This window comes from Schistosoma haematobium, chromosome 1 (assembly GCF_000699445.3).
Source record: "Schistosoma haematobium chromosome 1, whole genome shotgun sequence".
Taxonomy (NCBI): Eukaryota; Metazoa; Platyhelminthes; class Trematoda; order Strigeidida; family Schistosomatidae; genus Schistosoma; species Schistosoma haematobium.
The window spans coordinates 91033579-91048357 of NC_067196.1; the positions used below are offsets into that span (position 1 = coordinate 91033579).

General features: G+C 39.5%; 1 protein-coding gene across 1 annotated transcript; it reads left to right on the forward strand.

The window, feature by feature from the left end:
• Positions 1-675: 675 nt before the first annotated feature.
• Positions 676-14009, forward strand: MS3_00000974 (uncharacterized protein). Its single transcript, XM_051208533.1, has one exon. It carries the CDS (start codon positions 5816-5818, stop codon positions 7037-7039), a length of 1224 nt encoding a protein of 407 aa, XP_051075539.1. The 5' UTR covers positions 676-5815; the 3' UTR covers positions 7040-14009.
• The last annotated feature ends 770 nt before the right edge of the window (positions 14010-14779 follow it).

Below are 14779 nucleotides of genomic sequence, written 5' to 3' on the forward strand. Positions count from 1 at the left end.
TCTTAACACTTCTGGACATCCTCTTAAACACCTACTTAAGCTTAGTTCGAATAATAATCTAAGGGGTAACACCCAGAAACTGGAAACACAACATAGCAAGACGGAATGTAGACACAATTTCTACTCCTTAAGAGTTGTCAAAAGCTGGAATTCGCTGCCAGCCGAGCTAGTCCAAGCGACTTCTCAGGAGTCCTTCAAGAGGCAACTTGACCTATTCTTATGGACCAAGAACAGCATCACATTATGATTTACCAATCTCTTTTCCTCTTTTATTGTTAACATACCTAGGTTCCTGCCTGGAGGATTTGGTGATCCCCTGCTACTAGACACGGAAGCCTGTTAAGCGAAAGCTTCTTCTATTCCGTCCACAACCATTTGAACCATTTGAACCCCTTTCTGTCACGTAGTGCACACGTTGGATCGATTGTTGCTTCGTAACTTCCCAATCTTCCTTATTTTGGAGAAACTTTTGTCTGGTTTGGGGACATTTTGCAGATGATTTTCGTCAAGGTCGTCCCGTCCTGTCTCCTTAAAAGTAAAAAGTATTGCGAGCAGATGTAAGCTGGATCGTGTACAGATTTTGACATACATGCGTCCTTGCCGTCATGTGCTACTATCATACATTAAAACGAACTCTTACAATCCAACAACCCAACATGAACTCAACATGGTAGACGACTGGTGCAAACTCTGGAGGTTAGAGCTCAACAAAGAGAAATGCGGCTGGTTATGTAAAGGAGACACATCTCTTAAAATAAAACTAGCACTTAACATCCATACACTGCCCATACTGGTATCAGTAACTGACCTAGGGGTACTTCACTCACACAGTCTTAGTTTCTCTGAACACATCTCAGCCAAAGCATCTAAAATGCGGAAATTGCTTGGCTCCATTCTCCGTAATTTCTACCAAAATAAATCTAAAATCCTTCTTTATAAATTATTGTTAGACCTTTCGTGCCTTAAGGTAACCATCGTGCTATTGATAGAAGAAACCAGAGAAGTAGTGAATAGGTCTTTATTTCGATCTTCGCGCAGTCACAGTGGAGCATGGGACTATCTGTTCAGACAAACAAAGGCTCTCAACATTCAATATAAGATAATAGGGAATATAACGCTTATAAAAAATAAGGAAGTGAGTGAATACTTGAACAATACTGTTTTGGCATATGCTTGGTTGTTTGAGGTCAACTCTTAACCAACCAACCTAAGCTGTTACAGACCTATCGTTGTATACTGCTCGTTCTTATTTTCCAACCCTAAAACGTCAAGAGAACCGCACAATCGACTGCCTACTTCCAGTGGTATTGCATCTATGGAGCCTGTTACCCATCAACTGGCCAGGACAACACAAAATAACATCAGTACCAATGTAGTGGATGTTTCCTCTTGTTTATTCTTTGTTAGCTTTTTGCCCTTCTGTACACTGTGTTGACCAGCAATTAGTATTATTTCTCCTCTCGTTACCTTATTTACAACTCATATACTTCTATACTTATCCGCCTACTTTAATAAACAACTATCCTACATTATACCCTTCTCAAAGTGGTACTTATAGAAATAGTGTTTTCCAATAGGTTATGAAACACAGAGGATTGTGTGAGGTATGACATATATCCGAAAATAAGCTTAAATGAACCTAACACCACAAAAGGAGAGATGTTGGAGTTGTTGACCAGCAAGCATTGACGGTGAGGGCGATGACTCCAATCCACCTGTGTTTGTGGGGTAGAACATTTTGTATGTATCAGGCTCTTTATGATTGAGAATTAGTCAATCAATCTGTGATATAGATTGTTTTCCTACCCTTACCACTCAGACTTACGTTTCCAATATTATGCTGAACTAGATATTCTACTAAGACAGCCTATAACATGCTAAATCGGACTTTTACACTAGGATTGTGTGGCTGGCATCGGATAAACAAAAAAAAGTTAGACAACAAAAGATATAGTCATTAGTATTCTTAACACTTCACGCTCTATATGCACACCCTTCTAATAAACCGCTTTCTATGTACCAGCCTTGACTTCCTATCCTTCATGTGAGCTTACTACAACTCGTTAAACGACACAACTCATTGTTCTTTATCATTACATTCTCTAATATGGAGCCTCTGACTTCATTTCACTCGAACAAGATATAATATGAATTTATTCTAATTTATTATACCTCTGTCCTTTCTCTTACACAATGTTAAGCAACGTTTGGCGTTCATATCCAAGTACCTTTCTGCTCTTCTGTTTCTCTTTCTTTTTTTCTTCAGAATCTTGCTCTGAGGGCACGGCTATGAAACTTGTGACATCTGGAACAAACTTGACGTACGTGTCTCCTCAAGGATATGGTTTACAACAGGCACTCTACGAGACTACTTTATAACAACCATTAACTTAATAAGTTGGAAGCATGTTGTGCGCCGACAAATGTTGTAATTTGTAGATCATGCTTGTAAAACTGGCGTGTACCTGCTCATACAGAAATATATTATTATTAAATAAGCTCGATCAAATGCGATATATAAGCTGTATAGTTGATAATATTCTTAGATATTGCAGTCGATGGAAGATAGATAACACTCAAATCTTACATAATAACAGCAATTTCACTACCAAGACTAAGTAAACAGTATATACAGACCCAACAAAACCAATTCCTACTTGGGAATCATCAATAAGTAGGTAAGACTTTAGTTTCCCTCACTCTTGTCTTTGTGTAATATTCTTTGTAGTGTGGCATCGAGTCACGGTTGACTATGAACACCACTACAGGAAGACTACATGCCAGTTAACCGACAAGGCCCTCCGTAGACCGAATAGCAGAAGGCAGTTGGTGGCTGTAGTCGATATGTATTTGTTGGCGATCTCGTGGTATCGAAAGAATACCGAGATCGTGCCAGATTACAAGTATTGTTACTGAGCGTAACCGAATTCGTGCAAGGTCACAATCAACGGAAGAATGTATGTGTTTTGGCACATTAAAAAAAACAAGTACGGTGAAACGACCTCTGGTAAAATGGGCTATAATAATAACTGTTTCCATTACACTAATCGCGTTCTCTTGATAAAAGTAGGTCACTACATCTTCACGATAGAAGATAATAATAGGATTACAACAAAATGTGGAAACCTGACGGGAACTGTTGACTATAAGAAGTTCTTTGTAGTAGTATTTTTAACTTAACTACATATCCGACTTGTGAATTCATTTATCTCCATCAGTTGTTGCGCTTCTTGTGCCAGTAATAATGATGCACCAACGAACATTTGCCCAATTTTTTTTTGCGTCTTCTTCGTTTCATACAAAGATATACCGATAGTCTTAACGGGTAACTGTTTGTGGAAATTAAAAACAACTGAGTTTTTGCTTTATAAGTACCCGTTTCGTCACGACAACTTGTAGTACTGCATCAGCTTAGAAGTTTCGCTGAAATGTTGCATTGTGTATATAAGTTGTGGCCTGTTTTTGACCTCAAAAATCGTGAATTTCACTTGCTTGAGTTTTAATTGTTACAAATAATCGCATTAGGCTAAATAAACATTCACCCAGGTTGTGAGCAACAAATACACCAAACTACCAATTAACAGGAATAAAACCTTCTTAATAAGCACGAAGATTACGAAAATTGAGGTGTGACGGAAAAAGTGTTGTTAATAGCTGGCAAATAACGACATTCAAAATCCTCATGTAACGTGTGCGCGAGAACCCATGGTTTAACTTTGTGACCGTCCCGAATAAATACCTCGACCTCTTACAAATCATGCGCGTGTTTAATTTTGGGATTAAGGTCGTTTGATTCTAACAAATTCTTCAATATAATATTCGATGAGATTAAGTTTTTCCCAGCAAATTTGGGGTGGAGTTTTGTCTTACTTTGAAACTTTGGTAGTGTATATTGTGACTCAGAATGAAAGTTCACTGATGGCTCGACAAGCAAGTGAATACTACCTGTGCGTTTTTGCTTTCGCTTTGTCTCTGTACGATCGTCAAAGTCTCATCACGCTGAAACGCTACATCACGGCTAGTAGAAACGGTGACGGTTTAATCCAGGTCCTAAATTTCTACTGTGGAATCATGACAACTATTAGCAAATGACATTTCGCTTTTCGCCAGTTTCCTATAAAATTTTACTTTCCGCCAGTCACAGTTGAGTGTTTGGCACGTCCCGTAACAGCATATACTACACCGATACATCCTTCTTTGTCAGTACTCGTGTCACCGGGGCAACCACCATCCTTCTTCCTACAGGCCAAAACCAAGAGGTTCATAGCCTCCTGTATCTGTAGCGTCCTACCCGCACAGCAAAATACACAAGGTTAACGGGAGTCAGGTTTTAGCACTTTTTGCATACGATGGGATTTAAACGGGAAAAACATCTTATGGAATCAATTTTTACACTTATCGCATTTTCCTTCCACAGAAGAAAGAACATTTGGTCGTCCAGTTTAAAATTACTGCAACCCACTGTAAAAGGATTGAGAGGGTTTGGAAAAATGATATTATCACTATATATATATATATATATATATATATATATATGTTTGGCCTGAAAGTAATTACGGACAACTCTCAAGGTCAATAATAATGAAAATAATAATAATAATGAAAATATGGATGATATCCGCTTTTGTTATTGTTATCTTAGTCAATCACAACAAACAACTATGTCAAACAATCTGGAACTTTGTTCCGTACTACAAGAAAAGGCAGTGATATTTCAAGACTTACGTAAACGTGTTGGTCTTGACAATTTAAATATATCAAACCGCACGTCCTTTATTTTGACTGACGTTTTTGAATGACATTTTAAAAAAGAGCAGTGATTTATAACTGAAATGTAATTCATTTATCGAAAGCATACTTGGCTGACCTTGACTTGATCTATTTCAGATAAGATTTGTGATTTTTTCAAATCCATTTTGTTGTCACGCTTTTCGGTTGATTTTCAGAAAATGGTTAACCCTGCTCACAAATGTGGACAGCCGAATTGCTTATCCCTTTTGAAGGAAGCAATGCAATATGCTGAGTGAAATAAGCAGTTCCATAAGATATGTACTCGAAGCCTAACTAATACCGGCTGCGTATATTTTGATGTTCGAGCAGGATATTACTCGACCAACAGAAAATCATCCTTCTGACGTTTGCCAGCAAAAATGATGATGGTAGTTGTAATGGTAACATGAGTACCGACAGCAAATAATGTGTTGGTGTAGTAAGTGCTGTAACAGGACGTACAAATAACTGAATAAGGAACATGCAAAACGGAAGATTTCTTTGAAACAAATAAAGGAGGGGAGGCTACTGGACTTTTGTAGTGACGATTCTAAAGTAGCACCTGAAGTCCCGGATAAAACTGTCACTGTCCCAAGTGGTCCCTATTTAACTATCCCAAGTGGTGGGAAACAGACTAATGTGGGAACAAAGGGGAAGGGAAGGGCATAAACAGCACTCATGTGATTGGTACGTCTTTGGTAGGCTCGTTTTGAATCACGAAATACACCATCAAGGTTCCGAAGTGAGGCTGGACTTAACCTTAGAATGGTTAGAAAAACGTTGATCTCATAGAAAATATTTGTGAGCAGTTAGCACGTAACTAACTACCTCTATCTAAAAACAACTTAAGAAAATCTCCTAGTCGTTATCAGACGGGAAATGTGTGGTGTTTGAATGAACCAATGATAACTTCGTACTTGTTGAATGCTTGATTTCGAATTCTAAATACAATACATTCGTTTGTGCCTGTATCTTCTTAATTGAATTGCGTTAATCCTGGAATTCCTAGTTCGTACGATAATTTGAATACCATATTGGCGTCGCGATGGAGCCTGCAATGGAAAAGTTAGATATTCATTCAACTCCTGAAGCTTTTGAGGATTATTTGGAAAGGTTCGATATCTGGAGCATGACCAAGAAAGATGTTAAAGGTGATAAAATTGTGGCAAATTTTCTGACATTCATTGGGAGAGAAGCGTACAGCTTATTAAAAACTTTGGCATATACAGAAAAACATATCTCACTCTCTTATGCAGCGCTTAAAGAGCTATCGTTAAGTCATGTAAAATGCACCGGTTTTGAATGCCGTGAAAGGGCGAAGTTTCATAAGATGGTTCGTCAAAATGACCAAAAGGCTCGGGAATTCATCCTTGAATTACAGAAACAAGCTGCCAAGTGTAATTTCGGTGATCAACTTCATGTGCAATTGAGAGATCGATTAATTGCAGGAATTAACATACCGAGTTTGGAAAGAGAGCTGTTAAAAATGCCAAACTGTTCCTTTCAAGATGCTAGAACTGCATGTATTAACTACGAAGCAGTCAATGAACTTGATATGCAGTCGATGAAGATTTCTAATACTTTGCTTAGTGGTCGTGATGAACTACAATCTCAGGGTCAATCAAACTTGCGTTCATTTAACAGTGACTCCTATTCTCGCGTAAATATGAAAGGTGTTTCAACGAGGAATTACAAAGCAAATCACAAAGTTGAGATGAAGTTTGGTAAATGTTTATCATGTGGAAAGTTTCATGCTCGCGATCCATGTGCATTTCGTAATGCTAAATGTTTTAAATGTGGTAAAGTAGGACACATTCAGTCAGTATGCAAAGCTACTGTCCATTTTGCTTCAAGCTGTACTAAATCTTGTAGTTTAAATTTCAATAATTCGGATGTTTCTAGTGATCATTTATCTTTGTCTACTATTTCGAAAGGTAATGCTCATATTCAGAAGCGACTATATACATCGCTTGGTTCATTTCATGACTTTATTCTGGACACAGGCAGTATAGAGTCCATTATTTCATTCAAGAATTTGAAAGCCTTAGATCCTAACGTTGTTGTACGACCCACTGAAGTATCAATACTGGGGATTACTGAACACAGACTGCCCATACGAGGATGTTGTGAATTGCTAATCAGAGATGATAATTCATCATACATACCTTGTGAATTTTTAGTTAGCGAAGCAGGACTGTCAATATTGGGTTTAAAGAATTTGAAAAGGCTTAAGGTGGAGTTGTCCTTCTTAGTTTCTAAAGAAAATTAAGCCTATAAAACTTCAAGTACAGGGTGATCCCGTCTTTCTTAAAAGACGAATAATTCCTTATGGTCTTCGAGAAGCAGTACATAAGACATTAAACGATTTGTGTGTGAAAGGCATAATTGAACCAATTCAGTCTTCAGCATGGGGTACTCCTATCGTTACGCCACTGAAGTCGGACGGCAAGACCCCTAGAATTTGTGGTGACTATAGATTAACTCTGAATTCCCGTTTGTTGAAGCAAACGTGCACGACGGTAGAAGCTGAAGATATTCTAAATCGACTTCATGGTTCTAAAGTGTTCTCGAAAGTTGACCTAAAAGATGCTTATCTTCAAATTCCTTTAGATGAATCTTCATCTATTTTGACGACAATTAACACTCCTTTTGGTCTGTTCAAATACAATTTCCTTCCATTTGGTCTAAGTTGTTCTCCAGCCATATTTCAGGAAGTTATGAATAAAGTAGTTAATGGTCTTGAAGTTTATCAAGATGATCTCATTGTTCCCGGTTCTGATAAGGTAGTCCATGACCAGAGACTTATTGCTTTATTGCGTCGTTTAATTGAGAAAAATATAACAGTGAATCCAAATAAGCGTTCATTTTGTGTATCTAGTTTTGAATGCCTTGGATACCTAGTAGATGGTAATGGTTTTAGACCAGATATGAAACGACTAGCCCCACTGACTAATGCACCGTCTCCGAAAAATCTTACAGAATTACGTTCACTAGTGGGTGCTCTTCAATACTATTCCCGTTTTATTCCTAATTTTTCTTGTCGTGCAAATTGTTTATTTAATATTTTAACATCCAATTCATTCAAATGGAGTGAGGAACAAGAGTCATGCTTACGAAGTCTGCTGAAGTTTCTTCAAAGTGATGCTGTTCTTCGAACGTACTCTCCTAATGTACATTCTGCGCTTATTACTGATGCATCACCTGTGGGAATTGGTGCAGTTTTAGAACAGGAAAATAGACCACTTATTTGCGTTTCACGCAAACTTACTGTTACTGAACAAGGTCATTCACAGACTCAGCGGGAAGCATTAGCTGTGTTTTGGGCTGTTAAAAGACTTCATAAATATTTATTCGGAAAGAAATTCACAATTTTTACTAATCATGAAGCTTTAAAGTTTACTTATCATCCTGAAAAATCCTGAGCACGTCCCTCAGCTGCCATGGTTCAACGATGGAGTATTGCCTTGAGTGCATATGACTATGTAGTGACTCACATTTATCACGAGAACACGACTGGTTTAATAAAAACAATTATTATTATAACCAACTGTACCAGTGTTTGTTTTAATGTGCTTTTGTTTGACTGTGCTAATGACAGCTATTTTGTGCTTCCATTCTTTTACTTACACTTCGATTGTAACTTCGCGCGAATTCGGTTACCTTCTGTAACCAAGGTTGTATCCTGGCACGATCTCGGTGTCCTTTCGATGCCACGAGATCGCCAGCAAATATACACCTCGACTTGGTCCATTAATTGCCTTCTGATATTTGGCTTCTCGGAGATTTTATGGATTTATTTGGTTACGTCCAACCTTCGCCTTCTGATTCATTTGGCACGTGTTTCTTGGTAGCGGTGTTCATAGTCAATTTCGACTCGGCGCCACGCTACAACTATACGGTTCAGCACAGAAGTGCCAAACAGATTCAACATGTTGATTACATTTCTCGACAGTCATTTCAAGATAACCCTATTAATACTTCGGATTGTTTGTTAGTGCAACCTTTACCAGTGAGACGTTCAGATCTCATTAGAGAAAATCGTAGATATTTTGGATGTATACTCAGTGCTATAAGCAAAGGTTGGAATGCTAATTTGAAACGGAGATTTCCTATCTATTTTTCAAAGCGGGATGAGCTATCTACTACTCCTGGTGGTATTCTGTGTTTAAATGATCGTGTTGTCATTCCTTCTTCATTGCGTAAATCTGTTCTTGAAGATCTTCATAGTGGTCATTTAGGTGTTGAGAAAATGAAGTCCTTGGCAAGGCTCACATGCTGGTGGCCAGAGATAAATGCAGATATATGTCGTACGGCAAACAATTGTGAGAAATGTCATCAGTTGAAAAATCATCCTTCGAAGTGGGTGCCATGGCCAGTATCGTCTGACGCCTGGCAGAGGATTCATGCTAACTATTGTTGACTATTTCTTGGTAAATACTACGCACCAGTAGTCATTGATGCTTTTTCAAAGTGGCCTAAAGTTTTTTTCACATCTTCACCAAATTATGATTTCACAATACAAGCATTAAGAAAGGTGTTTAGTCGAGAAGGTGTTCCCTTGGTGTTGGTGACTGATAATGGCTCACATTTTCCTGCAGATGCAGTCACTACCTGGTTGAACGGTATAGGGTGTAAACATCTATTTACTGCTCCCAGACATCCGTGTTCTAATGGTCAGGCAGAGAATTTTGTTAGGACATTAAAGACTGCTATTGATTCTATAGCCCCCTCAACATTTAATGAGCTGGAGAGGGGAGTAGATACCTTTCTATTGCAATATAGAAATGCCAAACATTCGGTGGCGAAGGAGACTCCAGCGAAGCTATTGAAAGGAAGAATTCTTCGGTCGAATATGAGATGTCTGGAGTCTGCAGAAGTTACATACTATCGAGGAAATGACCTTCGACCATCTACGGGTATTGTTCTGAAGAATGTCGGAAAATCGATGGTGCGAATTCTAGACATCGATGACTTAAGTACACACAGTCGACATGTAGATCAAATACAATTTCAGGAACCAGGTGAGTCAGTTCCAATTTGGATTGTTAATTCTAATGCTGATGAGCATATTCTAGATAATACAGGATCCTTATCCAATACAATGTCAGACAGACTCAGGATGAATTTGAGAAGAAGACGTACGATTGATTACAAACACCTAGACTCCAATTTAAGCTGTGGCGGATGTGGTGTTTGAATGAACCAATGATAACTTCGTACTTGTTGAATGCTTGATTTCGAATTCTAAATACAATACATTCGTTTGTGCCTGTGTCTTCTTAATTGAATTGCGTTAATCCTGGAATTCCTAGTTCATACGATAATTTGAATACCATAAAATGACAACCTGACCAAAACCGGTGAACACGACTTTCAAAAAACTTAGATCCGTCCATAGTCTCGGCGAGGCCTATTGCTATACATACCCTGGACTGTCCCAAAGAAAAAGAAGCACGGACATCCCTGGATAGGGCGGGATATTCGACGCTTACTAAGACAAAAGAAGAAATGCTGGGATGTTGCCATCCGCCTTGGCACAGCGGGTACGATGGAACGTTACAGATCGATAAGAAACGAGTGTATAACTAAAATTCGGGAAGCGCAAAGAAAATATGAAATGCAGCTGGCAGAATCTGCACCCAAGCAGCCCAAGAGGATATTCTCGTACATAAACTACAGAACAAGGATTCATCATTGGATTCCCAACCTAATTAAAGTAGGAAGTGAATCTGAAATGATAGAAGATCAGGAAAAAGCAGAGGCTATGGCTGACTACTTTGGGGCAGTTTTCACTCAGGAACCTCCTCTAGAGAAGGAACCAGACCCAATTACAGAGTCAACAAACCAGCTGCTCACCGTGGACTTCGACCAAAACGATGTGCTTAAGGCTCTTAGCACCCTAAACATGGAGAAGTCAACAGGACCAGATGAACTACACCCTAAAATCTTGAGACATATTGCCCAATATATCGCAGCCCCACTGACTGTGATATTCAAAATGTCACTTGACCAAGGTGTGTTACCTATGGACTGGAAGGACGCAATCGTCACTCCCATACATAAAACAGGACCAAGACAAGTTCCATCAAATTACAGACCCGTAAGCCTCACCAGTGTTGTAATTAAAATACTGGAAAGAATAATCAAACGGACCATAACAGCATTTATGGAAACCAATAACTTGCTGAACATGGAACAACATGGTTTTAGAAAGGGTCTATCCTGTACAACGAACCTCCTTATAGCAAGGGAGTTCTGGATTAATGCGCTAGACAAAGGAAACTCAGCGGATGTTGTCTACATAGATTCCAGTAAGGCTTTTGACAAGGTTCCAACTAATAGACTGCTAGTGAAGTTGGAACACCTAGGTATTGCCGGACCTCTTTTAAAATGGATTAAGGATTTCCTAGTAGGTCGTAGACAAAAAGTAAGAATAAATTCCAAGTGCTCCATCTGGAGACCAGTACTTAGTGGAGTACCCCAAAGTTCCGTCTTGGGTCCTTTACTTTTTATAATGTACGTTAATGATCTTACAAGTATAGTACAGTCTCCAATGTTATTATACGCTGACGATGTAAAAATTTGGCGAGTAATAACTGGAGATAAAAACGCATTTGCTCTTCAGGAAGACTTAAATAATATGATAAACTGGTCTAAAGAGTGGCTGATGCCTATCAACGCTGAAAGTGTGTCTACATGCACTTGGGGGATTCAAAGGTTAATACGTACAACATAGGGGATGTGTCATTACCCGTAGTCCGGTCTCATAAGGACCTAAGGGTGACAGTGAGTAATGATCTTAAGACGACGGCCCATTGCCGGGAGGTCGCAGTTAAGGGGTTTCGAACCCTCTGGGCTTTAAAAAGGACATTCACTAAGCTTGACACTACCATGTTCACCACATTACACACATCCTTAGTGAGAACTAAGTTAGAGAACTGTGTTCAGGCTGCAAGCCCCTGTTTCAAAGGTGACTCGGACATAATAGAAAAGGTACAGAGGGCAGCTACGCGTGCAATTCCGGAACTCCGAGGTTTATCATATAAAGAGCGGCTTGAAAAACTGAACCTCTTTACTCTGTCCTATCGCAGACTAAGGGGAGATCTAATATTGATGTACAGAATACTGAGAAATGATTTCGGACCTAACTTATTCTCTCTATTTCTTCCCACTAGATCGGGACATCTCAGAGGACATAGCAGGCTAGTAGAAAAGCCAAGAACGAACAAAATACCCGTGGCATACAGGTTTTCACACCGAGTCATCAATACTTGGAACCTGCTGCCTGAAGCAGTGGTGTCCGCACCTTCAATTGACTCTTTCAAGAGAAGACTGGACACTCACAGAAGCATACTAGAAAAGGAGTAACATAGGCCGTAGGCCTTCTCTCCTTACTACACAAATCTGAATCTGATATGGACCATAGAGAAGTTATAAGAAAACGAGCCTCCTGAAAGGCATATACACACTCTGGAATTGGTGGAGTCTGCTATCATAAACGTACTGCCAGAAGGCTTAAAGAGGACACACTGCTAAAGTAATGAGACTCGGAAAGTGGGTTGGAGGCAAGAACCAAACAAGAAAGATTTTGAATCAAGTGCACAAAGTTAAGAGTAAAGAGGTTTTATACTAAACTCGAATATTCGTATTATTTGAGGATTTAGCCAAGTGGGAGAATACTCTTTCTGACTTATAAACTAGGAAGTAGAATGGAAAGACAAACCACGAAATTCACGGTATTCGAGTAGTCGTGTCTTCCGAGCAAATGCTTTAGACACTAACGTGGGCAGAACGGGTGGTTCTTTCTGTAAAATTAAGTCTAGACACGGGTTAATGACTATCGGAAGAATATACCTTAGTCCACGTTGCCCTTCTGAGAAAATTTTCTTAGGTCATATCCGTTCTTGGAGTATGGCTATATGTTTCGACCCATCGTATTTAAGCGCGAACTTTGAAAGTGGTAACATTTTTTCACGTGGTTTAGGAATTCTTCGACTTGCTCTTTTGTAGGGTGTATTATACTGTGATTATCATCCTATCCTGTACATCGGGTACATCTTACCCCGAAAAATAAGGAAAAAACTTACTTTTATTCGACGGACAATTACCAGCTCGTATTGTACCTATTGCGGACTCAAGTCGTAAATAGATCTGCAATTCATTATATACTCACAGTCTCTAATCCTAGTATTAACCAGGTTAATACTTAATAAGAACTAATACTCAGATATTATGTTTAATTTATCGAGCACTGTGCTCACTTATTTTCATATCATGTCCAATAACTCCAGTAAAAGAGAAATTTCACCAACTTCTAAGCCAAATAAAAGGTCCAAATCTGTAACCCCTACAACTGACGACTCAGTGCTTGACAATGTCGAACGTTTAACTACTGAAAAATATGTGTATTGTACACTGCTGGACCTCGCCCTCACCCACCACTCTGAGGATGTCTTTGATATCCAGCACCTTCCTCCACTAGTGAACAGTGATCACGTTGTAATTCACTTTAAGTTTAGGACACATGGTATGCAATTCGTATCTGCTCCACCCCGTCCCAATATCTGGCGAGCTAATATTCCGGAAATCAGAAACTGTGCTATCTCGACTGATTGGTCGGTTGACGCGGATGGATTGATCGGAGATGAATGGAATAAGTTTAAGGCTACATTCGAGTCCGTAACGTCGCCGTTTATCCCATGGTCAGCACGTAAGCTATCACATTGCCCTCCATGGATTAATAAGGAAACCCGGAAGCTGTTAAAGCGTAGGAAACATTTCTGGGACTTATTCTTGTTGACAGGTCATGCACCATTTAAGCGTGAGTACCAGAAGTGCCGTAATATCTGTAAGAAAACCATAGCTAAATCCCGTACCACTTACGAACGACAGTTAGTATATGATAGCCGTACTTGTCCGAAACGATTGTTTTCATATGTTAAACGGCAAATGAAATGTAGTGATGGTATTCCCTCGTTACTGTTACACGAAAATTCAGAATTACTGGCTGAATCAGATCGGGCAAAAGCTGAGACTTTTTCAGACTACTTTAGCAAAGTCTTCTCTACGTTTATTGTAACAAATACTTGTCCCACTCACACCGAGATACCAACCATTGAACCTGTACAGGTGACTGAGGAAACTGTCCTTCAGTTGATAACTAACCTCAAACCTGGTAAGATACCGGGCCCTGACGGGTTACATCCACGTTTGCTGTCATCTCTTGCGGACATTATTTCAACATGTCCCTCTCACTCGCTCAACTTCCTAGAGATTGGAAGGACGCTATAGTTAGTCCTATATTTAAGGACGGTCAGCGACAGATAGTATCTAACTACCGGCCTGTCAGTCTAACTAGCATAGTCGTTAAGTTACTCGAAAAGACAATTCGGGTTAGGTTGCTAAGCCACATAGATTTACACAATCTGTTAGCTCCTGAGCAACATGGATTTCGTAACAAGCGTTCATGCTTGACTAACTTGCTTATTGCGAGGGAGGATTGGACAGCAGCCCTAGATAACGGTCTGTCTGTCGACGTGATATTCATAGATTTTAGCAGAGCGTTTGACAAGGTTTCACACGTAGGTCTTATGCAGAAGCTCACGAGCTTCGGAATAATAGGTACTGTACACGAGTGGATAGGAAATTTCTTATGTGACCGCAGACAGAGAGTTAGGGTCAATGGAACGCTATCCGATTGGAAGCCGGTCAAAAGTGGTGTACCCCAAGGCACCATCTTAGGCCCACTGCTCTTCCTTCTCTGCGTTAATGAGTTACCGCTGTTACTTAGGTCGTCGACATTATTGTTTGCGGATGACGTAAAAATCTGGAGAACAATAAAAAGTGCGGCTGATCATGTGGATCTTCAAGCTGACTTAGACGATTTAGTTAGATGGGCTCGAGAGTGGGGCTTAGAAATCAATGCTAGGAAGAGTGTACTAATGCACATCGGTCACGGTAATAGTTACCGTTACACTATTGAGGGTAAACCTCTTCCATGCGTTCAAGA